Here is a 26,706-nt window from a genome sequence, read left to right on the forward strand (position 1 = left end):
CTTTATCCATATAACCCCAAATAAACAATGCTTGTGAAAAAATGTTTTCATAGCTTCCTTGGTTACAATAACTGATGTGACTCAAACTCATTTGGGAACAAAAACATGATTTTAATCTAGGTTGATTTAAAACTCTGTACTTTATTTATCCTGTTTAGTGACAATATTCTTAAATTTTGCTGGATTACTTTGATTACAAATTGCTGGCTCATTTACTCTTGGAGAGTGTTATATTTTTTCTGTTACCATTCTAATACCCAAGAAATTCTGATTTCAGACTACCTGGTCTCAAAAATTAGTAAAAAGTGGTATGGGAATTTCAAATCCCAGAAGATATCAAACCAGTGTGCTCTACTGAACATCCAAATACTGAGATTAATATTCTATGGAGCAGGATCACTTGTTTAACTGTAAGCCACTAAAGTAGCCCTGGTAGCTTGGTGGTTATGTGTTGGGTGGCTAGCCACAAGGTCAGCAGCTTAAATCAACCAGCCTGCTCTGCAGGAGAAAGACCAGGCTTTCTTCTCCCATAAAGAGTTGCAGTCTAGGAAACCCCACTAAAGCTGTTCTACCTGGTCTTTTAGGGTTGCTATGAGTCAGAATCGACTTGATGGCAGTGAAAGTTGGTTTGTTTTTTGGCTTTTTTGGTAAAGGGATGGCAGTGAGCTTGCTGTTTTTGTTTTTTAAGGATTAAACGTTGGACTCAATGAAAATGACTTGGGACAGAACATCATGTAATGAGCATGTAACTATGGGAACTCTGAATTGTGGTGCCATAGTTACAAGTGTTTGGTGACTAAAGGTAGACACCAGTGGTTTTACAAAAAAAAATATCTGGCAATCTTCTATGAAGACTATAAACTAGAGAGAGAACCCTATAGGTCAGCTCTCCTCTTGTCATATAGGGTTCCTGTGAGTTAAAATTGACTTAATGGCGCACAACAAGCTGAATCTATTATAATACTGTTAGAATTATGCCTATTGGCACAGTGGTTTGTATGTGTTTGGCTACAAACTGAGAGGTCTGTGGTTGAAAGATGTGGCCATCTCCTTAAAAGATCTACAGCCTTGGAAACCCTATGGTGCAATTTTATTCTGTCCTCCCCGGCCCATAGTCTCTGTACAGGTGATTTGGCTGTTTAAACACAGTAACCATATGGATGTTGTTAGCGGCCATCTGCTCATACAACAGAAGGAAACATGCCCAGTTTGGTGCTATCTATTGTTGCATTCACTCTCAGTTCATAGCCTCTTTTGCATTGACTTTGCAAAACGTGATGTCCTTTTCCAGAGACATTTCCTGATAGCACGTTCCAAGTGCATGTGATGGAAGTGTGTATCACCGTCCTCATTTCGAAGCTGTCTGCCTCCAACACACACTGTTCGTTCTCTAAAACATCAGCCCAGGAAACAATTCTCTTCTAACCATTACTTCCATTAGTAGATGTTCTGGAAAAGTCATATTAATTTATCATATACTTTTTAATGTTGCATCATAGGTGGTATGGAAAAGATTCATTTAATTGAGCCATTGAAAAAGAATTTCAATGTGGTTATCATTTGTAGAGTTATGAATATTTTTCATTTAACTTCATAAGAATGTCAGTATTTTAAATACTGTATCTGCTGTGTATTCTTAATCATGCCCGCTAGGACCCAGGACCCCTGGTGGCATACTGAATTGCGATTCTTCCGTGAAGACGTAAAGGGAGCAGTTCGCCACCGCCCTAGAGGGTTACTATGAGTTGGCCGTGGCTGCTTGGTTTCAGGGCTGTTTTTTTCTCTCCACCTTAAAAGCACTGTAATGTAACTGGATATTTGTCAGTTGGCATCTAAGAAAAAAAACATTTAAACTAAAACCTACGTGAGTGGGAGGTTTATTGATATCACATTAAAGACCAGATATTTTTTTACTAACTTACCCAAGTGGCCATGTATTTTTTCGGCTGTTAGGGTTTGTTTTGCAGTAAACCATAAATGGGTTTACATCTCATCAACTTTTTAACATATTTATTTATAACTTTCAGTTTTTGAATATAAAATGTCTCACATTATGAAACAATATTTTAAAATGTATGCGCAACACTGTTACTTTTATGAGCTATAATTTTCATGAAATTATACACTTATAAAAATAATCAGCATAATCCATATTGCTTTGAAAAACAGTAAAAATAAATACAGTATATCAAACAAAAGATGCATTCTTGGTTACCCAGTGTTAATTGTTGATATGTTCCTTTGGTATACAGTGTGCTATTGTCACTGTACTCTACAGCTGTACTATGCAACTACAGTGAGAAACAGAGTGTGCAGATATTGTCTCCTAGCCCTTTGGTTTGATTAGTTGTGGAGACCTTATCCTAAAACAGTTACAATTACTTCATATGTTGTAGTTAGCATAGGACCTATAGATAAACAAAGGTTCCTAGTACTTTTTTAATGTATGGTACTTGTATAACATTTTTCTCTGTGAAGCGGTACCTTACAAAATTTGCAAATACACCTGGTTTCACTTTTTTTTTCCCATGGGCAGCGCAAACTCTACAGGCTCTGGTAGGAAATTTATTTTTTCCATTGCTTGAAATGAACAGAATGCTGCTTCACGAGTTATCTCGGGATCCGTCTGTAACAGATGGTGCGCGAAACACAAGTAAACTCGGCATCCGTCCGCAATGTGATATCAAGTTCTCACATGCCGCTAAGGGTCCATTGTTATGTGCTAGTGAGTCAACTCCCACTCATAGTAAACCTGTAGGACAAAGCAGCGCACTGTAGGATTTCCTAGGTAGTAATCTTTACAGGAGATAGACCTTTTACCTACAGAACCTTGGGCGGGTTTGAACTCGATGTCATTCGGTTACTGTATGTACTTGAGTATTAGCTGACCCAAATATCCCAGCCAAGGCACCTTATTTTACCACAAAAACTGCATTAAAAATGTGTTGAAAAACTTGGCTTATACGTGAGTATATATGGTAATTCCCATTATTGTGTCCCATTCTACTGTAATGCTATGGGAAATTTCTGTTTTTGCATTCATAAACATTATTCATGGTGCAATTCTGTACTATTTTTATGTACTCAAGGGCAGTGCTACTCAGAGGACTTCTGACTGGCTGGTCCTCAAGGTAAGAAGCTTGTGTGGCAGCATCAGGGGTTAGACCAGCTGACATCTCTCAGGAGCAGGTCTTGTGAGGTGTCACCATTAAGCGGTGTGCTGGCCCACCTCCTGGCAGTTCTTGCTGAGTGGCAGCTTGAGGAGTGAGTCCCGCTGTGTGTAGTGCTTGCGTCTAGAGCACAAATCTTGGAGTAGGAGTGGCCATTGATGTCAAAGGTTTTTCAAGCAGTTTGCTCATTTTTCTTAATTTTTAAAAAATTTTTTATTTTGCCTTGTTGATCTGCAGGATTTGGATAGCACAGACTCATTGTAAGGAATCTTTATCTGGAATCCATGTTGTTGTGCTGTCTGTGTGGAACATGCTAGGACACTCAATCTTATTTTTGGTAATGACTTAGAGCCAGACCCAACAGGCTGATGATCACTGTGAACCTAAATGATAAGTTGATACTGTACTACTTATTTAGAGCTCTTTGTAATCTGGGTACCACAGAAGATCCTTCAAGAGCAAGAAAATCAGTTAATAATCTAGAGCAGCGGTTCTCAACCTCTGGGTTGCAACCCCTTTGGGGGTTGAACAACTCATGGTCAGACACCACTCCTCTCTGTCTCCAGGAGGGTCTGCCCACATGCAGATACACCCACATACGGGGTCACCACACCAAGGGTTGCAGCATTGGGAAGGTTGAGAACCACTGAGCTAGAAGGATGGACCATGGTTTTTTAATCACATACTCAAAAAGCTAGTATTTCAGTATGGATGAGCACATGAATAGTAAAAAGATGTATGCTGAGCTAAAGAATTCAACTAATTATCCCAAGTCCTGACAATAAGGCATAGCCTTTTATTAGGATAATCTAAGGAGGAAAAAAATATGTAATAGTAGACTCCTGCTACATCTGTGTGCATGGATGAACTGAAACTGTAATGTTGAGCAAAAGAAGTAAGTCACACACATATATATATAATTCCATGTCTAGTTAAAAATTGGTAAAAGTAAGCCATGTTATGATGGGCACATAATAAAATTACTAGGTAATAGAAGAATGATGATTTTAAAAAATGAAACATCTTTTTTTATTTACATTTTATTAGGGGCTTATACAACTCATCACAATCCATACATATACATACATCAATTGTATAACGCACATCCATACATTCTTTGCCCTAATCATTTTCAAAGCATTTGCTCTCCACTTAAGCCCTTTGCATCAGGTCCTCTTTTTTACCCCCTCCCTCCTGAAGCATCTTTGTAATGCACACATCCACCAGCACCTGGGAGCAATGTTCAGAGCTTGTAAGGGACTGTACCTATAGATTTCTACTTGGAACCAAGTCAACAGCACCTAGCAACAACCTAAAGGAGAAGGGAAGAATCCAAACAAAATAGTAATTAGATGCATTTGTTTAAAGCAGCGATTCTCAACCCGTGGGTTACAACTCTTTTCACAGGGCTCGCCCGATTCATAACAGTAACAAAATTACAGCCCCATGCCGTAGCAATGAAAATAACATGAGGAACTGTTTTAAAGGGTTGCGGCATTAGGAAGGTTGAGAACCAATGGTTTTAAGGGTAACGTTACCTTTGCTATGTTGAAACCAGGAAAGTTGGCTAATACAATCTTCAGACCTAATAGTCAAAGCATTTTTTATAACGGAGCCTAATTGTTCATTTCCACATGAAAAGCATTTTGTTGTATGTGTCTACTTTTCATTTCGTTTTACAGTGAGGCATTAGTTGTCAGCCTTTTTTTCCATGATTGATTTACCATTTTTTTCCAACTTAAATTTCCTGTTCCTTTGAAATGATTCTTCAGCACTCATCTGCCATGTTCTTTCTCTAAGACTTTCAACTCGAGTAGTTACTTAGGGTTTGTTTAACCTCATCCCCTGAGAAATACAGGGTTACGGCTGTTACTGTCCTCTTACTTTCAGACTGCTGTTCTTTAATTAGTTGAGGGTCTGTCTGGTAGGGCTTATTGAGTGGTATTGTCAAGCCTCCAGTTCTGCTGTGTAGGTAGCTTCTTGGAAGTACTTTATACTTTTTTAGTGGTGTAGCCTGTGCCTGGTCTCAGTGCAAACTATCCAGCTAAAGGAAGCCTTTTCCTAGGGTTCTTCTGGCTTTATGTGGTAAGTAACCTTTTTTTTTTTTTTTTTTGATTGGAAGTAGGACTTGCCCGGCATTGGGTATAGTTTTAAAAGTTGTGAGCTCTTTGCTAAGTCATGAAATGCCTATGTGAAAATAAAACTAACTCCGTGGTCAAGGTACCGGTGTGACCTGAGATCGTTAGAGTAACTAATAGTGTTTAAAGCAGTTTCCCTTAAGCTCATTTCTGATGAATAAGAGTCCTTTTAGAAAGCGGTTTAATGTGTTACGGTTGGGTTTCCTGCTTAGGTGTTTCTGAAACAGTACTCTCAACCTTTCAGCTCTCCCTGTTCTACTTCCAGGGAGGTCTGCACTTCAGAAATCCAAGGCCCACATTCATCCAGCGTGGTGTCTCAAGTGGGCTGTTGCTGCCATAATTATCTTGTGATTATTTGAAAGATGTATCAGTTTCTTCTGAAGTACAATCAACTGTAGAAGCCCCTGCAGCAGGTGTGTAACAAGGCAAGTTCTCAGCTGCTGCAGCCACGATTCTGGGAGTGGCCCCTCCCTGCATGAGGGCTCCTCAGCCCTGGGAGAATGCCAGGGAGCGGGGCTCACTTCTTTGGAGTCGTTTGTCAGCTCCTCCTGAGAAATATTTTATGAAAAAACACCAGTGTGAAGGTGCTGCAAAAAGGGGTGCTTATCCTTTTCTTTTTACCTAGCTGCACATCCAAGAGGAACCTATGAAATGATTGTTACTACAACATTTGTTTGTGTTGTGAAGTCTGCTGAGCTTTCCTTCTTAACCATGTATTGTTTGATAGGAAAATAGCAAAAAGACAGGAGTAGATAATTTTGAAGTGTGTATTGATTTAAAAAATAGTTTTTCACTTAGATTTGATTCTAAAGCATTTTGATGAAAAGAATCAAAATTTTACAGAAGGTGATACAAATGGTTAAATTTGGGCTTACTTAGTAGTTCAACCCACCCACAGAGGTCCGCAGCAGTTAAGACCTGATGATCCACTTGCCCAAAGATTCCAGCCTTAGAAACCAGGAAGGGGGAGGAGTGCAACTGTACTCTGCCCGCACAGGTTCAGAATGATCAGCTCTTGGTGCAGCATGGCCAATAAAGTGAAACTGAAACAAACTGGGATTTTTACCATTTGGTTGCTTGGGGGATGGTATAATGTATACAGTATATAGTTTGTTCATAAGTAGAAAATTTGGGCTCATTTTGGTTTCACTCATTATACCTGCCGTGACTGGATCAGTGTGAAGCCCTCCCTAACTAATGACAACAGCACGTTTTAAGCTAATAATATAAACAATCCAACATACAGCAGCACAGTATGGTTGGCCATATGTATTGGAACCAGTAAAAATTAGGCCCATTTCTGATTATAAAGTGTAACACATGTGTTGGAGCTGTATTTATTGCTACCCAGGAGAGGTTCTGAAAAGATTACCCATGGTGTTTAAAATGGAGGTGGGTTTAAGGGTGCATGTGCTCTGTGTGGCGTGTAGTGTAACACACAAATAGCCCACTCTGTACACAATACCCCCCCCACCCACACACACACACCTGTACTTCATCTGTCTGCCTAGAATGGGCTATGGGGCTTTGACCTTTGGTTTAACATCACTCTGTAACTTTAATGCCTCTTAAAAACATTTTCACAAAGCATTTCTGAGGCCACCCAATAACTCCCTTTAAATGAGGCTATTCTGACTCTCAGCAACCCTACAGGGCAGGGTAGAACTGCCCCCGTGGGTTTCCAAGGCAGTACATTTTAACAGGAGCAGAAAGCTGCCACTTTCTCCAAGGGTAGGGTTAGTGGATTCAAACTGCTGGCTTTGGGGTTCGCAGCAAAACATGTAATTCACTCTGCTACCCAAGCGCCTGATTTCTTTGTTAATTAGTAAGTAGTTTAGGGTTTAAGTACAGCAGATCTTTTAAAATGGAAGACTCCTTGAGACGACATTTTAAACTGCTTTTTAGGGCTCCTTCGGTGAGATTGGGGTACAGTACTGGAAGGAGGAAAGACTCAGCAGCTTTCTTCCATTCACCATTTTACTTGCTGGAAACAGGGCTTCCAAGTGATATTTCAAGGATTTCTTGGTTTCAACATGGATCCAAAAGCCTGTCTCCTAGAGGGCTGTGAGTTTTGCAGTTTCTTCTTAGGGTTTACAGTGTTTCTGGGAATGGCGTTTGCTTTTAACAGTAACGGATAGTTGGAACACTTGTATTTGCATGGGAGCCACTTGTCTTTCAGGGTTATGGGGTTCCATTTGGAATGGACCTTCATTTTCAAGTATGGTCAGAGTTCCTTGCTCACCACCACACCCAAAATTAAGAGTACTCTGCTTTAAGGATGTGCGGGTTTATGTCAGCGTAGGAGCCCTACTATGGGCTCGCTAGGAGTTAATGACACTATCCAGCCCTTTAGGAAGTTTCTGAAAAGATTTTTCTGAAGCTCACTCTCCAAGAATATATTTTAAATTATTTGAAGGATTAGTAAAGTTATCTTAACAGTACCTTTTATATACATAGACTTTATTAGTTGTGTTTTTTTAAATTGGAGACAGCTTTATTAGAAACAATTACTTTAAAACAAGCATTGCTTACTAAATTCCTGTCCTCACGAGCTGGTCTCAAGATACAATCAAATGATTGTATTTTTGTTTAGATTCCCAGCAAAGATTCCTGTTTTTGTTTAAGGTACTTAGACCCTATCTCTCTCTCTCTCTTTTCAAAATTAATCATTTTTGGGGGGGCTCTTATAAATCTTATAACAATCCATCATTCATTCAGTTGTATTAAGCACATTTTACATATGTTGCCATCAACATTTCCAAAACATTTTCTTTCTACTTGAGCCTTTGGTGTCAGCTTCTCCTCTTCCCCACCCTCCCACCCTAGTGTTGGTTTTAATAAACTGCTGTGCTCCTTGTCATTAAATAGTACATGCATGCATGCCACCCATTTAGAGTTTCAGGTGTGTCGAAGCCTTTTTGTGTCGAGTACTGTCAAAGGAAGTGAAGAGTTCGGTTTTTAAAGAAAAGTAGCCTCTGCAAAGGCAGTGTATTCTCCCTTTAGTGCGGGCTGTGTTTTAATTAATCTTTTGTCGGCTGTTTTAGTTTGGTGGTCTTTCACTGATGGCTGAAAAAGCCTAATCTGTAGAGCTGAAAAGGATGTCACTGGCTGTCTGGAGATTTATTGAAAAAGAGGGACATGGGGAACTTGGAGGATTTTTTTTTTTTCTTCTTCAATACCTTGTGGCACTAGGAGCCCCACCATATTGAGCCCCTAACCACAAGGTGCTGGCTGATAACAAAATGCGCCCTCCTCCCATTGGTAGTCAACAGTCTCCAAAAAGCACGGTCTGCCCCCTCCTGGAGGGTTGCTGTGAGTCTGAATTGACTCCGACAGTGAGGGTTTGTTTGGTTTTTTTTAATTTATTGGAGGCTCGTAGAACTCAAACACAATCCATACATTCATCAATTGTGTCAAGCACATTTGTACATATGTTGCCCTCATCATTCTCAAAATATTTGTTCTTGACCTATGCCCTTGGTGAGTTTTGGTTTTGTTTGTTTGTTTTTGTGGTCTTAGTGAAATTCCCTGAGTGGTACAAATAGTAAATACACTTGGCTGTGAACTAAAAGATTGAGGGTTTAAATCTGCCCCAGGGAGCCTAGAAGAATGGGCTGGCTGATCTAGCTCAGACAGATCAAGATTAGAAACCTCGTAGAGCGTGCTTTCACTCTTGACCCATGCAGGGCAGGAGTCACAGTGGACTGGGCAGCAGCTGGGACTGTGGTAGATCCTCTGGTGTGTGCTGTGTGCTTTCATGCTTCATATTTATTGCATGTAACCTTTCCATTAAGTTAACGTAAAAATAAAACTTCCAATTTGACTTTTATGTATCAGAATTTGGCTATATCGAAAAAGGGAGTAGCAAAGAAGGTTAAGTATAGAAGGGTGAAGTTAAGAGTCCTGGAAAGAAAGGTAGAGAGACTTATGAATAAGTCTTTCCAGAGACCACAGATGAATAAACCCAGGAGAGTTTACCAGCATCTATGGGAATTTTTGTATCTTAGAGGTGATTTCTTAATTAAGAGGATGTGATAAAGGTTTGTTACAGAGATTGGGGAACTTGTGCTTATTTCTCTTAAAAAAATTCAAACAAACCCAAACCTAGGTTTTTTAGGCCAAGGTTACTGGGGGATCAGACTTAGCATTTTGCTTTCAGTAAACACTTGGCCCAGCATCTCTAGCAATAGACCTACTTTACGTTCAGGTCATAACTTGCTATGTGAGCACGCTGTACAATGCTTTCTTTTCACATGTTGTAAAAGGGTTGTGGTTTTAAGAGAATACTTACTGTACAGTTAGTAAGAACCATGTCTGACACCCAAGATTAGGAAATTGTTGACTATTAGATTAGAGCTAGTTTAACAGGTAATGGAAGTTAGACCTACGAGATAATATATTTTTTAAATAACTGGGAAATCTCTTTGCTTATGAGTATAGTACTGTAGGGAAAATTCTTGAGAAATGTGGAAATTCTGCAGGTAAGGCTTGATAAAATAGACTTGATGATTTTTTAAGTACTGAAAATCCTAAATGTTCGAAAACTGCCTTTTAATTAGTGATAAGAAATTGAGATTTATTTCCTACTGATTTTTTGATGGGGAAGACATTTTCTGCTGTGGCAGCACTTTTGTCAGTGGTGGCCCATGTTCTGATTCACAGTAATCAGTATATGGGTACTAGCGTCTGCTTAGGAGATGCCTGAAGTAAAATGATGCTAGGTTAAAGATCTTGCGTAGATATTTAAACATCTTGTTAATAGAATAAATGAAGGCTGTTATGTTATTGAATTTAACAGAAATGTGTTCATGTATGCCTTTTGCATTTGCTTTTGGATGAGTCTCTTGATCTTTCCTACTGCTCCTAATGCTCAGGTGACTGTTGCCTAAAATTGATATTTTAACTATAGTTACATTGTTGAAATCAACCTGCACTCTTAAGTTGGCTTCTGAGCACATCATTCTATTGGTCCAAGTATAACAACCTGTAGGGACTGTGGACTTTCCTGCATAAAGTTATAGGTCTTGTTTATGGACACAGCTAAACTAACTCTCCATTTTCTACCAGGACATGAAAAATAAACTGAGTTGAACATAGCTGGCTTCTCAGGGAAGTGCTTTCAAAGTTGACACTTTGAGATTAGTGCCCGATAGTAGTGACTGATAATCTGTGGGGAAGATAAGGTTGAGGAAGATAATTTAGATGGTTTTTAAAAATCATTGTCTAAAGTAACCAAAATTGAACCAACTTCTTTGTCTCTGTGTCATTATGATCTGAAGTTGAGAATGCATGATCTTGAGGGGGAGGCTTCTCTCTTGAGATGATGGATTGGAACTAACCTGATGCCTTTTAAAAAAATTACTTCTTAGTAATAGATTCAATGTAAATACATACAGGAACCTAATTTATATCTAGTTTCAATTATAATTATATTTTTTATGTTTCTAGCAATTGACAATTGAATTTGAACTGTTCTGAGCTAGCTGATAATATATGTGCTGGCTGTGTTACTTATGTGTGCTATACATGTACATAGGTTTTTGTTATGCACCTGAAAGGGGCTGCAAAAGCAGGTGCCTGCACTGACTACAGGACAGAAGTTTTTAATTGCCAGGGGTTTGGGAGTATTTTTTTCTGAAAGGGGATCATAACCAAATACAGTCTTGAGGAAAGTGAAGCTTAGGGAAATGGCCTTTGAATATGCAGGCATGATATGGCATACCCAGAACCAGGTCTGGTTCGCCAGACCCAGTCACTTCCTAAGAGAACCTGTACTACCAACTCCAGGCAGCTAGTACCCCTTTGTGTAGACCTGTATAGTCTTGTTCAGAGCTGCCACCCACCCACATACCGTTAAACCATCTTTTATATTACTCGGTGAATTTTTACTTTTCTTTTTTTTAAACATTTTATTAGGGACTCATACAACTCTTATCATAATCCATACATACATCAGTTGTGCAAAGCACATCTGTACATTCTTTGCCCTCATCATTTTCAAAGCATTTGCTCTCACTTAAGCCCTTTGCATCAGGTCCTCTTCCCCCCCCCTCCCTGCTCTCCACTCCCCCATGAGACCTTGATAATTTATAAATTATTATTTTGTCATATCTTGCCCTATCCAACGTCTCCTTTCACCCCCTTTTCTGTTGTCCGTTCCCCAGGGAGGAAGTCATATGTAGATCCTTGTAATTGGTTCCCTCTTTCCAACCCACTCTCCCTCTACCCTCCCAGTATCACCCTTCACGCCCCTGGTCCTGAAGGTATCATCCACCCTGGATTCCCTATACCTCCAGCTCCTATCTGCACCAGTGTACATCCTCTGCTCTATCCAGACTTGCAAGGCAGAATTCAGATCATGATAGTTGGTGGGGGGCAGGGGGGTGGGAGCGGGGAGAAGCATTTAGAAACTAGAGGAAAGCTGTATTCTTCATTGGTGCTACATCGCACCCTGACTGACTCATCTCCTCCCCTAGACCCCTCTTTAAGGGGATCTCCAGTAGCAGACAAATGGGCCTTGGGTCTCCACTCTGCACTTCCCCCTTCATTCACTAGAGTTTTTACTTTTCATTGGAAATAAAATCATTTTATTTTTGAGATAGTTTTCTGCTATTTCTTGCAGTATGTGGTGGGACTGGTATATTGAAGTTCAGACCAATATTTTTGTTTCTTGCCAACAGATAATTTCACTAACTTTCTTGACACTATTAGGAAATAAGCACAAAACAAAATGTGACTAATTCAGGCCATCTGCACCTATAAACCATGTGATTGCATTCTCAAAAACAACAACATAGTATTTTAAATGTATCAAACATGCATTTTTAGTCACTTTTAAGTGGGCATTAAAGAATACTTACCACCATTAAAGCCTGCACAGATGTCTGTTAGGCACCCAGGACACTTTCATGGCCTACTCATTGGTTAAGGGTAACTATTGAAATAATACATATTTTGCTGAAACTTCTCTTTTGACAGTTTGTTGCATATTCTAAGGACCCAGACATAAGGCTTGGTGGCCCATCTCTTGTTTTTCTTGGTTTATGACTTTCGGCTTTGTGGAATACGGCTGAGATGAAAGGATTTATCGACGATGCAAACTACTCCGTTGGCCTGTTGGATGAAGGAACAAACCTTGGAGATGTTATTGATAACTATGTTAATGAACATACCCTGGTAAGTTGCTACCTTATATCTGACATATGCTGCCTTTATCCTTGCTGAATCTTGAGTGCTTTGTTATCTTCTAAGGGGACTCCTACTTTCCAGTCCTGTCTCTCCTCCACTGCATTTTCATAGCATCTCTGTTGCTTTTCAGAGAATATCTGAGTGTGTCCTACTTGCTGAATAAGATTATGCTGTGCCATCTAAAATGGAGTATTAATTCCCTGGCTGACAAAGTTCTCTTTCTGATCCTAAAAAAACCACAAATTAAAAATCATCCCACACCTCTCTAAAGCTTTATTTCAAATCCATTTCTTTTCCTTTGAGTGAACATCTCTGTTCTTATTCACATGGATCTTAACACACGGTTCACATCGTATTTCATCTATTTTATTCTGCCATGCCTACACACAGATCACTGACTTTGTCTCCTTACACTTGAATTCCTAGTGAAGTTACTTCTCATCTCATTGTTTGTTGCAATGTGTAATGGAGAGCTCTAGCTTGATTTGTTTAATGTGCATCATTGTATTTCTGAGGTCTTGTCCTGAATCACCAAAATAGGTATATATTTTAAAGAATGGCAAAGAGGAGGATAGAAGGAAACAGACATTCTTCTCCCTATTACCAAAAAAGTAAAGTTGATGGAATTGATCCTGAAATAAGTCGTGTTATTATCATTGAATTGACTGACTCACAGAGACCCTGTGTATAACAGAATGAAACATTGCATGGCCCTGCACTATCTTCACAATTGGCCAGAACCCATTGATGCAGCCACTGTGTCAATCCATCTCGTTGAAGGCCTTGCCTCTTTTGCTGTCCCTCCACTTTACCATGCATGTTGTCCTTCTCCAGGGACTGCTCTCTCGCGATAGCACATCCAAAGTATGTAAAATGGACTGCCATCCTTGCCTCTAAGGAGCACTCTGGTGTTACTTGGAAGAAGGGTTGTCCTTTTAGTATCTGATGGTACTTTCAATATTCTTCTCCAGCACCACAATTCAAAAAGTCTTAGTAATTGATTTTTTTTTAAAGGAGAAAGTATTTAAGAGTCAGAAAAAGTGAAATATAAAAAGGAAGGACAGGCGTGCGTGGGATTCCTGAATAGTGTTCAGATCTAGCTTAGTTCTTCCAGCAAACTCCAGTCCAGTTGCGTGTCTATATGTTCATGTGGCTCATTTGTGGAGGGCGCGTTGTGGGCTAATCTTGTTTTCAATGGTTCTTTGATCCTGTTTCTCTGTGTGACCATATAGACAGGGAAAAATGCATTCTTTGTGGGAGACCTTGGAAAGATTGTGAAGAAGCACAGTCAGTGGCAGACTGCAGTGGCTCAGATAAAGCCGTTCTACACGGTCAAGTGCAACTCCACGCCAGCCGTGCTGGAGATTCTGGCAGCCCTGGGGACTGGGTTTGCTTGCTCCAGTAAAGTGAGTGTCTTTTTTTATTGACATTAACCCAGTGGTCTCAGCCTTCCTAATCCTGCGACCCTTTAATACAGTTCCTCATGTTGTGCTGACCCCCAACCATAAACTTTTCATTGCTACTTCCTAACTGTAATTGTGCAACTGTTACGAATCATAACGTAAACATGCAGGATGTATTTTCATTGTTAGTGATTAATCACAAAAGCATTGTATAATTATATAATGTGAAATATTTACTTCTAATTCCGAATAAATGAAATTTTGTCTTGAACCATGGTATAGCATGGGTAACAGTCTTAATATAACACAGTAAGCTAACTTGTTACGTTTTGCAACAGTGTGCGTAAAAAGCCGCCTTCTTTCTTAGCAGATCAGCATATCTGCATGTGGGCAGACCTGCCTGGAGACGGATAAGGAGCTCTGTCTCGGTCCCTGTGACCATTAGAAACATGTGTTTTCCTGTGGTCTTAGGCGACCCTGTGAAAGGGTCGGGTCGTTGGACCCACAGGTTGAGCGAGGACTGCTGCACTAAAGTGCTTCCCTTCACAGAAGCAGGGAAATGAGTGTGAACATGTTAACTTTTAGATCTGTAATCTGATCTGGGGCATTTATAAACCTTATACACTTAATTCCAGTTAGGTGGAGCTTTGGAAATCTTTAGTTCTCATTCTTATTAGGGCTAACTCTAAAGCACATTCTTTTGTTGTAGTTAATATTCTAAGTGCAGAGAATTTCTCTGTTGCTGTTTGTCTTTCAAAATGTTTCATAAGGTTTTTATTGTAGAGTATTAAGACTATAGGAATGTGAACTGTGAAATTAACTAATAATAATTCAAGAAAAATAAAATACCACAATTTATGAATAATTAATGGAAATTTCCCTTATACTTTTACAAATCTTATTTTCACAGAATGAAATTGTTTTAGTGCAAGAATTGGGTGTATCTCCAGAAAACATTATTTATATAAGTCCCTGCAAGCAAGTGTCTCAGATAAAGTATGCAGCAAAAGTGGGCGTGAATATCATGACATGTGACAACGATGTTGAATTGAAGAAAATTGCACGTAGTCATCCAAATGCCAAGTAAGTACAAGTTCCCAAGAGTATATTCTCTTACTGCTTAGGGGGTGGGGTTCTCTTTACCCGGGAAAAAGGTCACAGAAGGTAGGGCAGTGGTGCATATTGTGCTCATGATTTAAGCATAGCTTCCTTTTCCTAATTACATGCCACCTAGGTTAGTGCCAAGGAGCCCTGGTGACGTGTAGTGGTTACATGTTGGGCTGCAAACCACAAGGTCAGCAATTTGAAACCAACAGCCGCTCCCAGGGAGAGAGGTGTGACTCTCTGCTCCCATAAAGAGTTGCAGTCTCAGAAACACACAGAAAGTTCTGCCCTATCGGGTTGCTGTGCATCGGCATCGACCAGGTTTTGGTATTTAGATAGTGTGTTCGTCTGGGTGAACTAGGGAAACAAATCCATTAGAAACGCATATGTATAAGAGAGAGTTTTATATAAAGGGTAAGTGTACATTAAGGAAGCATCCCAACCCAGTGCTGTCCAAGCCCATTAGTCCAACATTAGCCCATATGTCTGACACTAATCTACAAAGTCATCCTCCATCTCACAAAACACTATGACGCCGACTGCAGGAGGAAAGCCGAATCAGTGAGTGTGTAAGCATCTCAGCACTGCCAGGGCTACATCAAGGTAGGCCAATGTGGCTTCTCCTTAGGGATATCTCACAGGAAGTAAGCCTTGCCAGCATAAGCCGGGAACTGACTAAGGCCGCTGCACCCTGGTCCGACTGTCAGAGAGCAAGAGACCCGAAAACTAGAAAGGTGAGGCTCACTGAGCCATTTATCTCTCCACCTTTCAGTTAATCCCACATGTGTTTTATCAGCCAGGTTGGTACAATAAACCTTAACTATCTCATATAGTTAACTTAAATAAATGCCTATATGGAAAATACATTTTCCTATAGCATTTTGTTGGTCTTCAACTTTGGATAAAACATAGTTTTAGATGAAATGTAATCTATACTTTAAAGGAAGAAATTTGGTTCTTGTGATACCAAATGAGGGCCACAACCATAATTTTATGAGTAAGTTAGTTCTCAAGCTCTTTGGCATATTAGAAACGGGTCAGCTGTTTGTGGCCAGCTGGAGGATTTCATTCATCCTTGGCTTTATTTCTCACCTGATACTTGGTGGCAATATTTTAGATCTAGTTAGTAAGATGAAGGATTTTTTAATTTCAGTTCTATACATTTCTCTTTGAATAGGGCAAGTGAGTGAAGCTTTTTTTCACTCAGGTGAAAATGAAGAAAGATATTTTGACTTGTACCTGCACACCTCCCAAAATACCCTTGTATGTTTATGTTAATGATTTTTAAGGTTTCTTTTATGGGCCCCTTCTTATCCACCCTCCAAAACACTGAGGTAGAATCATGGACCCATGTTAAGAGGACTTTTAATATGCAGAAAGTATATTAAATTTTATCGGTTCAATATAGTTTTATTATTTCTTACTGAAGATGCATACCATTACTGTATTACCCTGGTATGACTATAATTTCATTACTGACTTTGCTAATAGATTTTTAGGAACCTATCCTGATAAGTGTGATTGTCTGGGACAAATTTTCCTTGGATAATGGCTTTTGCTCGTAGGGAACCACATTTGTTTCAGGAAAATCTTCCTGAACTATTCCCTATGAAAGTTTAGGCAATGGTTAGTTAGGTCTGTCAGCTGCTAATTAGGAGGCTGGTTGTTTATACCCTCACAGTGGCTAAACAGGAGAAAGGCTAGGTCATAGGCTCTCATAGAAATCTCATCTAGAGCCACCCTCTGGGGGAATTTCCTGTGAGATACGTGGGGTTGTCCGGAGTCAAAAGCTAATGCAAAGGTAGCTGGTAACAATGAGTTAGTTTGTAAACAGAATGATGTGGTCTTTGTAGACCAGGTCTACTTTTAGGTAGACTTGGTATCTTTCAAAGACAGGCAGCATTTGTATATTTGTAGCTTTCGGTGGGTTTTGAATATAGGACTCCTTCCATTTAGTCTTGGTTCTCATCTTTTTGAAGGAGGTAGCACATAGATTAGAATCTCTCGTCAGCTGCTAGTTAGGCTCTTCTAATAAATCTTCCCTGTTCTGTGTCCTTTCTTGTTAGAAATCTGCTGGATGTAAGAGATTCAGTGGAAATTGGAGCGCTAGCTAGAAATATTTGGGACATTTAAAGCCCTGATACTTTTATTGAAAGACTGATGGCATTGCTATTCAGCTCAGTCTTTCTAGTGAACTTCTTGACTAATGGACTTCATTGCAGAGCCCAACTGACTCTTGCTGCTACAACAGTCTTAACTTGCTGCAGTCTCCAAATTCCCTGCCTCTTGTAAGCTTCATGCTGTAGGCCCTAATTGCTAGTTTTTTCTCTATACAGGATTGTTTTTCATTAGGTTCACTTGATTCATCCGTCGCTGGATTGGGAGCAACATAATCAACAAACACCCTTCTACAATCTTCAGGCTTCACATGTGCTGATGATGATGTAAACCAACTCTGCCCCAATCATCTTCCCCTTCTCTTAGGGTCTTACTACATATTGCAACAGAAGATAATATTGGAGGTGAAGAGGGTAATATGAAGTTTGGCACTTCATTGAAGAACTGTAGGCATCTCTTGGAATGTGCTAAGGAACTTGATGTCCAAATAATTGGGGTTAAGTGAGTATTCATTTAACTTGATTTTTTGTGGAGATAATTTCCTAATGATTTAAATTTTTAACAGCATTGAATTTAATAAATTTAGTTTCTCTTCATTTTTGGTATGGGTATGTGTGTTTATGTATGTGGTTTTGGTTGTTGGCTCTCCTGTGTCCTTAAGAAAAACAATTTCGCTTGCTTAATCTTTCATACAGTTTGAAGAGACAAACAATAAATAAATTTCCTCTAGGTTGGTGCAGAGTAATTTAAGTTAACTCCTTTTAATTGGTAGAATTTGAATACTAAAATGCCATTTGACTTATCATTTGTGGTAGATATCATTTTCTTTCTCTCATTCCAAGAATATTTCTTAATGAGGCCTTAGCCTTTTGTATTATCCTTTCAGTTTCATATGTTACAGAGATAAGCCCTAGAGAAGTTTAATCATTTAAATGTCCTCGGGACTGATAATGAGAGAGCTTCACATTTTTTGGGTTATCAATCCATTGCTAGTCAACAACTGATAGTTTCCAAAGATATATATTGGGGTGTGGGTTCACATATGCTATCCTTATGTAGTCCAGTTGTATTAATAAGAGGTGGACAATCTACAATCATCACCACAAAAAATTCAAGAACATTTTTCCCTCATTTATTTGCTCCCCATTTCCCTCCAATCCCCCAGCGCTCACCCATGCCCCCAGTAAGCCCTGAATCCAGTTAACTTTCTATAGCTTCACTCAATCCAGACTGGAAAACAAATAGAACAAACAACCCAGGAAACAAAATAAATAAATAAAATTCGAGAAAAAAGCAGGAAGTATTAAAAAGTAGAACAAATTTAAAATGGGAGGGAGATCAAATGATTAGGTATCATACCATAATCCAGTTCACACTATTCTCTGTCATAGCCAGGCTATTCATATCCCCAGGGGTTTCACCAGAGGTTTAATCCATGTAGGGACCTGCAGATAGATTTTGGGTTCCCACTGTCATCCAGTGCCTTCTGCGAATCAGATATTTACAATTTATGTTCTAATACAAATCCCCTCCTGCTTTGGATTTTCTTACTTGCCATCCTCTTATTATGCAGGCTGCTGTGCTTCTTCCATGTGGACTTAGCTGATGCCTCACTTAGATGGCTGCTTGTTTAAAAACAAGCCTTGGGGAGATCCCAGGTGCTATTCTTTTTCTTTGCTTGCTCAAGTCCTAAAATCACAGGCTTGCAGAGCAAAAGATCTTGAAAGGGTACCGTCTTTTATTTTCCTAGTTTTTGTTTTTTAGACATTTTATTAGGGACTCACACAACTCCCTCACAATCCATATACACAATAACTGTGCAAAGCACATCTGTACATTTTTTGCCCTCATCATTTTCAAATCATTTGCCTCCACTTTAAGCCCCTTGCATCAGGTCCTCCTCCCCTCCCTCCCCGCTCCCCCCTCCCTCACGAACCCTCGATAATTTATAAATTATTATTTTGTCATATCTTGCCCTGCCAGATGTCTCCCCTCACCCCCTACCATCTGTTTTCTTCACCACACTTTTTGGGTGTAGCATCCATATCTTCAGTGGTCTTTTCATGAGGGCAGTCATCAAGCAGGGCCGTCTCATAAGAACTAAATGTTCTTAAGATTGGAACTAGAATTAAGTGTATGCACCACATCCACTCACATATCCATGATTTGCACATACATCTCTGGTTGACTTTAGATAGCACTATCATGACCCCCGTTCTAGGTTACAAATCTGGGTAGACTGGAGCATGCACACTGGTACAAATAGGAGCTCTCACACGGAATCTAGGACAGATAAACCCCTCAGGAACAGCAATGAGAATAACAATACCATGAGGGTAGGGGAAGGTGAGGGAGGAAGGGGGAAGACAGTCTCAATGATTGATGTATAACCCCCCACCCTGAAGGGGACAAACCACAGAAACAAGGGAGAACAGTGGACAGTGTAAGATATGACAATAGTAGTAATTTATAATGTATCGAGGGTTCATGCGGGCAGGAGTGGGGAAAAGAGCTGATACCAAGGGCTCACGTAGAAAGAAAAAACATATTGAAGGTGCTGATGACAACATGTACAAACGCGCTTGATATTGATAAAATGGATGTATGGATTGTTACAAGAGCTCTAAGAGCCCCCAATAAAATGATTTATTACAAAACAAAAGCAAAACAACCCTGAGGAGGGACTAAGAACCAAGCTAGTGTCACTTGCTGTGTGGAGACCTAAATTTTGAAAGCTTTCTTTGATAAGTTATATTTTTATTTCAACCATAGTGACTCAATTTCGTAGAACTTTACAGTTTACCTAAAATTTTTCTTTTGGCTTTTCTAAAAAAGAGACTGGAGCTCCTATGCTCTTGAATATTTTATGAATGCGTAATTTGTCCAGATGGTGAACAATTGATGGTAACTGTAAGAGAGGCCTGCTTTAAATGTGCTGTCTTGTTTCTTTCAGATTTCATGTTTCCAGTGCTTGCAAAGACTCTCAAGTATATGTACATGCCCTCTCTGATGCTCGATGTGTGTTTGACATGGCTGTAAGTTCTCAAATTAGTATGGTAAACCAGGGGCCTAAGGTGAAGATTGGATGTCTTCCACATTTGTCTTCCTACTTTGACACATAGCTTACTTTCTGCTGGGAGAAAGCCGAAGCGTTCAACTCCCATAAACAGTTGCAATCCCCGAACCCCACGGGGCAGTTGCACCCTGCCCTACCGAGTCACTGGGAGTCAGCGTTGACTGGATGGCAGCGAGTTTGCGCTTTGGCTTTATGTCTGTCACATAGTGTAAGTAGGTGAGACAGTGAGTGTAGTAGTTTATTTTCATATGTCTATAGGTAACAGATTGAAGCATAATAAATACTAAATTATGTTTATAATAATAAAAATCAATGAGAGAAGATGCATAATATTGTAATAACTAAGCACTCACAGTAAAGGACAGAATAGAGTAAGTTGACACCCCTGTTGACACCTAGGGGCTAGGAAATAGGGGTTCTCAATGTCCCTAGGTCTATCCTAATTTGGCAGAGCATTACAAGTTTGTTTGCTTTTCATCTTTAGGGAGAATTTGGCTTCAAGTTGAACATATTAGACATTGGTGGAGGCTTCACAGGAACTGAATTTCAGTTGGAAGAGGTAAGCTTTGTTCAGTGGGTAGATATGACAGAATAATGGATCTCTTTGCCACTTGACTGGTGGAAGTGTAGACTAGGTTATTCATCATGGTGGCCGAGATGTCAGACAAGCTAAAGCTGTATTAGCTGCTTAAAATTTTATGCTGAAAAGATAACAGACAGTAAGACTTAACGTCTATCCGTGTCTCCGTTTCATTCTGTAATGTCTAGGAAGTACTATTTTGATAAAAATTTGCCTCCTCTGTTGCTGCATTTGCACGTAGGAAAAATAATTTCCAGGTTATGTGCACTTGAAATTCATATGTACTTTAACATTAATGCCACGCTGAAGCTTATAAAATAAACTGATGAACCTGGAAATATTTGATTGCTTAAAGATAACTTTCTAAATAGCTAAAAACTTCATGTTCTATAAAACCTACTCAATCCTAGAAAACTTACTGGCTGTCAATGTGTTCATATTAAGAAGTATTTAATTCACCATTGATCCTAATCTGGACTGTAAATCTGCAGGTAAATCATGTTATTAGCCCTTTATTGGATGTCTACTTTCCAGAAGGATCTGGGATTAAGATCATATCAGAGCCTGGAAGCTACTATGTGTCTTCTGCATTTACACTTGCAGTTAACATCATTGCAAAGAAAGCTGTTGAGAGCGATAAATTCCCCTCTGGAGGTAAGTTACAAAGGTCTGTAGTTCTGTTTTGGTTAGTGGCAAGTTCCAATTACTGTGCAGGTGAATTTATCAGAAATAAACTTCCCCAGGTGATTTCTTAATCCTTGTTAAGAACCACAGATCTATTATCTCTCTGTTGTTCCCTTTTCCCAGGCAGAAAAATCTATTCAATTTTATTACCCTTCTTACCCATGTCAAAGGCTCCCTGGTGGCATGTTGGGCTGTGATCTGCAGGGTCCGAGCTTTGAAACCACCAGCCTCTTCAGGAGAAGAGCAGGGCTTTCTACTCCTTTAAAGAATGATAGTCTTAGAAACTCACAGGGCAGTTCTACCCTTTCTGATAGTGTTCCATTATGAGTCAGCATCTGCTCAATGGCAGTAAGTTTGGTTTTGGTTTTGGGTCTATCTTTGGTCAAACAAGCAAAAAGGACACTTCACCGTTTGTTTCTTAGAGGCCAGTATATCTGTATTTGCCTTGAAAATTTGCAAGAATATAAGGAACATCCTTTCAATCTTTACCCAGGTTCATTGTTCTCCATTTGCTCCACTTGCTTTGTCAGTCTTTATAGATAAATTATATATATTCTTACATGAGTCGGATGTTTATTAAGGACACAGGACTGAACTCTAGCTTACTGGGAAATTGTCGGTTTCCTCAACTTCATCCTTTCATAGCTTTTCATTTTTTGTTCAGGGTCCAATATAGCCCATAATTTACATTTAATTGTCCTATCTTCTTTAATCTGGAAGTAGCTTCTCAGATTGCAAATAGATTAAAATAGAAGTTTTGGGTTTGTTTACTCTAGTTCCTTAGGATTAGATTTGTTTGTGGCAAATAGGCCAATGAGGTGATGTTTATCTTTCTTAGCGCATTGTGTTCAGAAGCATGTAACAGTCTGTTCCTCTTGTGTTTGTTTATATTAGTTAAAACTCATAGTTGCTTAATTTAATGTAGAGTATGATCTATTTTATTACCATATATACTCAAGTATAAGCCGGCCCAAATATCAGCCGAGGCACCTAATTTTACCATTAAAAATATGCTGAAAAACTCAGCGTATACACGAGTATATACATGGTATATGTATATTTATCTCATACTTTCATTTGTTCAGTGGGAAGCCCTCTAGCTTGGTCCATTTGATATGGACTGCTTTCTGGTACAGCAGGATGTTCCAGGCTCATGCCTCTGAGTATGGGGAAATTATGTTAACATGCTCTGCTGTGCCGATGGGAGGGTTGGAGGCTCAAGTTAATTCTGGTGCCTAAAAAGGAAGACCTGGCAATGTATTTCCTTAAAGAAAACACACACCAGCCACTGAGAACCCGTGAGCACGGCTCCATTCTGACAGCACACAGGGTTGTCGGGGGTCAGAATTGGCTCAGTAGTAAGTGGTTTGATTTTTATATTAAATTCATAAGTTTATACAGATAGCTCTTTTCCTTTTTCCACATTGGTGACGCTTTTCCCTAAAAGTAAGAAATCTAGTTTGTAGTATCCTCACTATATTTCAGTTGCTTGAATCCAGAGCACATAGATGGTGATTTTCAGAATTGCCGATCCACTTCACTTCCAAGGGCATACCTGAAGCAAACTGAAGGAAGTTCGGTTATCTGTTTGTTTTTGTAAGTTTTGGTTGTTTTTATGATAAAACCTATGTATAGTGGAACCTAATAATGTATTTGTGACAGTCCTGATTTTCCATACCTTCACTGGTTGTTTTTTTTTGGAGGGCGGGTATTATGATTTTAATTAGCATTTACTGATAATTTTCATTTAATCATTGGTCGTTATCTTCCTTTGCTGAACTGTGCATTCAATTCTTAATTCAAGCTAAGAGATCTGTCAGTATTTTTCATCAATTTTAATATGTTAAGACATTTGCAAACTAAAGTAGTTCTATAAATAATAAATAGATGAATCTATACATTTACTATCAATTCTTTTTTTTGTCCCCCAGTAGAAAAAACCGGAAGTGATGAACCAACCTTTATGTACTATATGAATGATGGTGTTTATGGTTCTTTTGCAAGTAAACTGTCGGAGGACTTAAATACCACTCCAGAGGTTCACAAGGCAAGTGACACTTTATAAACAGAGCCATTCTCTTAATATGCAGCCACGTGTTTTTAGGATGGGGAAAGATCACCATTTTTGATGGGTTAGTGATCCCCCACTAAGATTCTTTGGTGGCCTTGAGGTGGCACCACTGAGGCTTTGGAAGGCCGGGGACAGGCAAGAATGCACCTGCCCCTCTAGGCCTTTCTTTGATCTACTGGATCAGAAGTAATGAAGTTTTCTGCTTCTCTAGCTACAGATTATTTCATGTGCTTGAGTAAATAATTATGTTTGTGCAAACCTTTTCTTACCCTTCAGAAACACAAGGACGATGAGCCTCTGTTTACAAGCAGCCTTTGGGGTCCATCCTGTGATGAGCTTGATCGGATTGTGGAAAGCTGTCTTCTTCCTGAGCTGGATGTGGGAGATTGGCTTATCTTTGATAACATGGGAGCAGATTCTTTCCATGAGCCATCTGCTTTTAATGATTTTCAGAGGCCAGCTATTTATTACATGATGTCATTTAGTGATTGGTAAGTTAATGATTTTTGTCTTTAGACCTTAACAGTAAGGTATGCCATTTTAAGAGTTATTGGACATTATTATTTCATTTTCCGTTTGTTATGTGGTTGTGGTAGTGCTTGCTAAATGACACTACTGTTTTCTCGGTAGGTATGAAATGCAAGATGCTGGAATTACTTCAGACACAATGATGAAGAACTTCTTCTTTGTGCCTTCTTGCATTCAGTTGAACCAAGAAGACAGCTTTTCTACCGATGCTTAAGCAGGCACTAACACCTTTAGATCTGAAGTTGTAAGCTTGTCTGGTCAACATTCCAGGGGGGTGGGGTGGGGGCAGAAATGGAACAATCCTACTCTGTTAATTCTCTTGAAAACAAAAACTATTAGTGATAGCTGGTTGGGACCAGACAAAAATCTGCTTTCAATTATAATTCACTGGGGCTAATGGGAGATTTAGATAATGTATCCAGATTTAAATTTACCAGTTTGCCCTACCCCTAAGCATTTAAAATAAAATATGCAACAAAATGGATGACTTAGTGGAGATGGAAGCCCATGGATTGGGTTCCCCATTAAACCGTTTACATACAAGTACACAGTTTTTATACTAAGGATTCGTGTTTAAAAAGTCTTGTAAAGTTAGTCTTTCACCCAGATATATTCTATGTCAGTGGAAGACCAGTGTGACTTCATTAGATACGTTTAGTGTATTTAGAATGTGTAAATTTGTGCTTTGACTGTAGTTTAATAAATGTAAAATTGCATCATAGTGTTGTGTTTGACCTACTGTAACCCTTGTATGATTGCAATAAATTTTTGTGTGTGTAGATTTTACTGTTATTTCAGGCTAAAAATTTGGGGAAAGGGGCTAGCTTAGCAAAGGTAGTTTGAAATAGGTGTTTATGGACTGTTCTGAAGGATTTTTTTGTTTTTGTTTTGCCCAGTTTAGTTTGACTCAGTATGCTTTTCAGTTATTTAATTAGTAATTTAAGTAAAATGTTTGGTAGATTATTGTGAAGTTTAGATTCATTATGGAGCGTTGATGTGCAGTAAGCATGATGTTTAACAATATTAACACCAAAAATGTTAATCCTGCATAAACCAATTGTGATAATTAATAGGTGTTTCTGTATAGCTAGAATGCGTAAGTACCTTAGTCAAGTTTTGATTTCCAAATCTTTTGTCTGAAATGGGAAATCTATTAAATATTTTCAATAAAGTGAGGGTGGAGGGTGGTCACTGCAGAAAACTGCAGAGCACTAACACTTAAAAAGAAGGGCTACACCCATATCCAGAAACTTAATGCTCGTTTTGCACGGAATAGTATTTAATTTCAGACGTGTCAGGCGGCGGGTAAAGCACACTTACCGTAGTTTTTACTTTCTCGGCTGCGGTGATGATTTTGAGCTTATTTTTTCTAAAGCTATGCCTTTAGTTCCTTGTTTTCCCATTGGTTCGGCTTAGTGATAACTTTTCATTCTTTTCATACTAAACACGTGTAGTGATGGGGCAAGGGCAGACCATCACTAGCCTGACAGTTGTTGCCAGGATCTGCGTTGTTCAATTGCTAGAAACTTAGTGCTTCTCTATCTCAGTCACAATAGTGATACCATAGGCAGGGGTTATTAACTCCCCCCTCACTTACTCTGTGTTCACATGTGGAGTTTCTGTCTTCCAAGAGGAAATGTGACTTCGCTGTGGTGCCAATGGACAGTGAATTCTGCCTGTGCTGCGGAGAGGTTGGGAATGCACTTCCTAGCTGGTTTTTTTACACCTTGATTTCAAGGTGTGAGGAATTGATCATGAATGGTGAATAAATGTCAATGTTTTAAAACCAGTAGGTGCTTAATGATTTTTTTATTTGATTAATGCCCATTTAAATTGCATGGGTTCTCAATAAAATAAAAATCTAGGGCCCCACTCCATTGTCATCTAATTGCCCTGCAACTCATCCGAGGTATCATGTGGGGGTTGATGCAAAATCCCAAAGTCCCATGCAACCTTTTTAACCATACTGATGAGGAGGAATCGTTACCTGCCTTCTTGATATGTGCTGCATTGTGGCCCATAAATGCCAAACCTTTTCAAGATGGTGCAACTTGGAGTTCTTGGCTTGACTGTACGGCTTTGTGATCTATTTGGCATGTCAGTTTTGCCATATATTGTTGGAAAATTATTGTATGTGAAATGGCTCAGAGTTGCAAATGTCAACATGTGAATGATTTGGTAACTTTTAGAAATGTCTGTTGTATTTAAAGAATGTTTGCCAGAAATATGAGGTTTGAACCTATGTATTTCAATTTGGTATGCTAACAAGGTACTGAATTAATGTAACCATCTTTTTCTTTTCAAATCTTGTAATCTTAGTTCAGATTTTATCTGAAAATACAAAACCTGAATGATTTCTATATATAGTAAATTGAACTGTAAAGGTAACTTGTGTGTGATTCTGAATACACCGATAAAATGTTTTCATTCCTCGTCACATTTTACTCTCTTGACTTCTATTGTAAAACCATTGAATTTTTATATGTCAGTTTTGTGTTAACCGACTTTTTTTTTCTCCCCTGAATCTCATTTGTTTTATTATAAAATCACAGCTCGCAAAAAAAAAAAAAAATCACAGCTCGCATGTGGTAAAGTGATGCATATGGAATCATGGAAGTTTAGATACAAGCCCAGCTATGATTAATT

At 39.1% G+C, this 26,706-nt stretch overlaps 1 protein-coding gene across 2 annotated transcripts in view; it reads left to right on the forward strand.

The window, feature by feature from the left end:
• Positions 1 to 26,497, forward strand: part of AZIN1 (antizyme inhibitor 1) — a 34,483-nt gene extending 7,986 nt beyond the window's left edge. The window contains exons 3-12 of one of the 2 annotated variants that reach the window (XM_075549418.1): positions 12,287 to 12,484; positions 13,729 to 13,902; positions 14,810 to 14,982; positions 17,488 to 17,622; positions 20,075 to 20,156; positions 20,682 to 20,756; positions 21,269 to 21,431; positions 23,393 to 23,508; positions 23,809 to 24,023; positions 24,163 to 26,497. In XM_075549418.1, the coding sequence (XP_075405533.1) occupies positions 12,383 to 12,484; positions 13,729 to 13,902; positions 14,810 to 14,982; positions 17,488 to 17,622; positions 20,075 to 20,156; positions 20,682 to 20,756; positions 21,269 to 21,431; positions 23,393 to 23,508; positions 23,809 to 24,023; positions 24,163 to 24,274 (1,347 nt within the window). In that variant the 5' untranslated portion in view covers positions 12,287 to 12,382 and the 3' untranslated portion in view covers positions 24,275 to 26,497. The remainder of the gene's footprint in view (positions 1 to 12,286; positions 12,485 to 13,728; positions 13,903 to 14,809; positions 14,983 to 17,487; positions 17,623 to 20,074; positions 20,157 to 20,681; positions 20,757 to 21,268; positions 21,432 to 23,392; positions 23,509 to 23,808; positions 24,024 to 24,162) is intronic. The other variant, XM_075549419.1, reaches the window with a different exon arrangement.
• Positions 26,498 to 26,706: the final 209 nt, after the last annotated feature.

The sequence above is a fragment of the Tenrec ecaudatus genome, chromosome 5 (genome assembly GCF_050624435.1).
Source record: "Tenrec ecaudatus isolate mTenEca1 chromosome 5, mTenEca1.hap1, whole genome shotgun sequence".
NCBI lineage: Eukaryota > Metazoa > Chordata > Mammalia > Afrosoricida > Tenrecidae > Tenrec > Tenrec ecaudatus.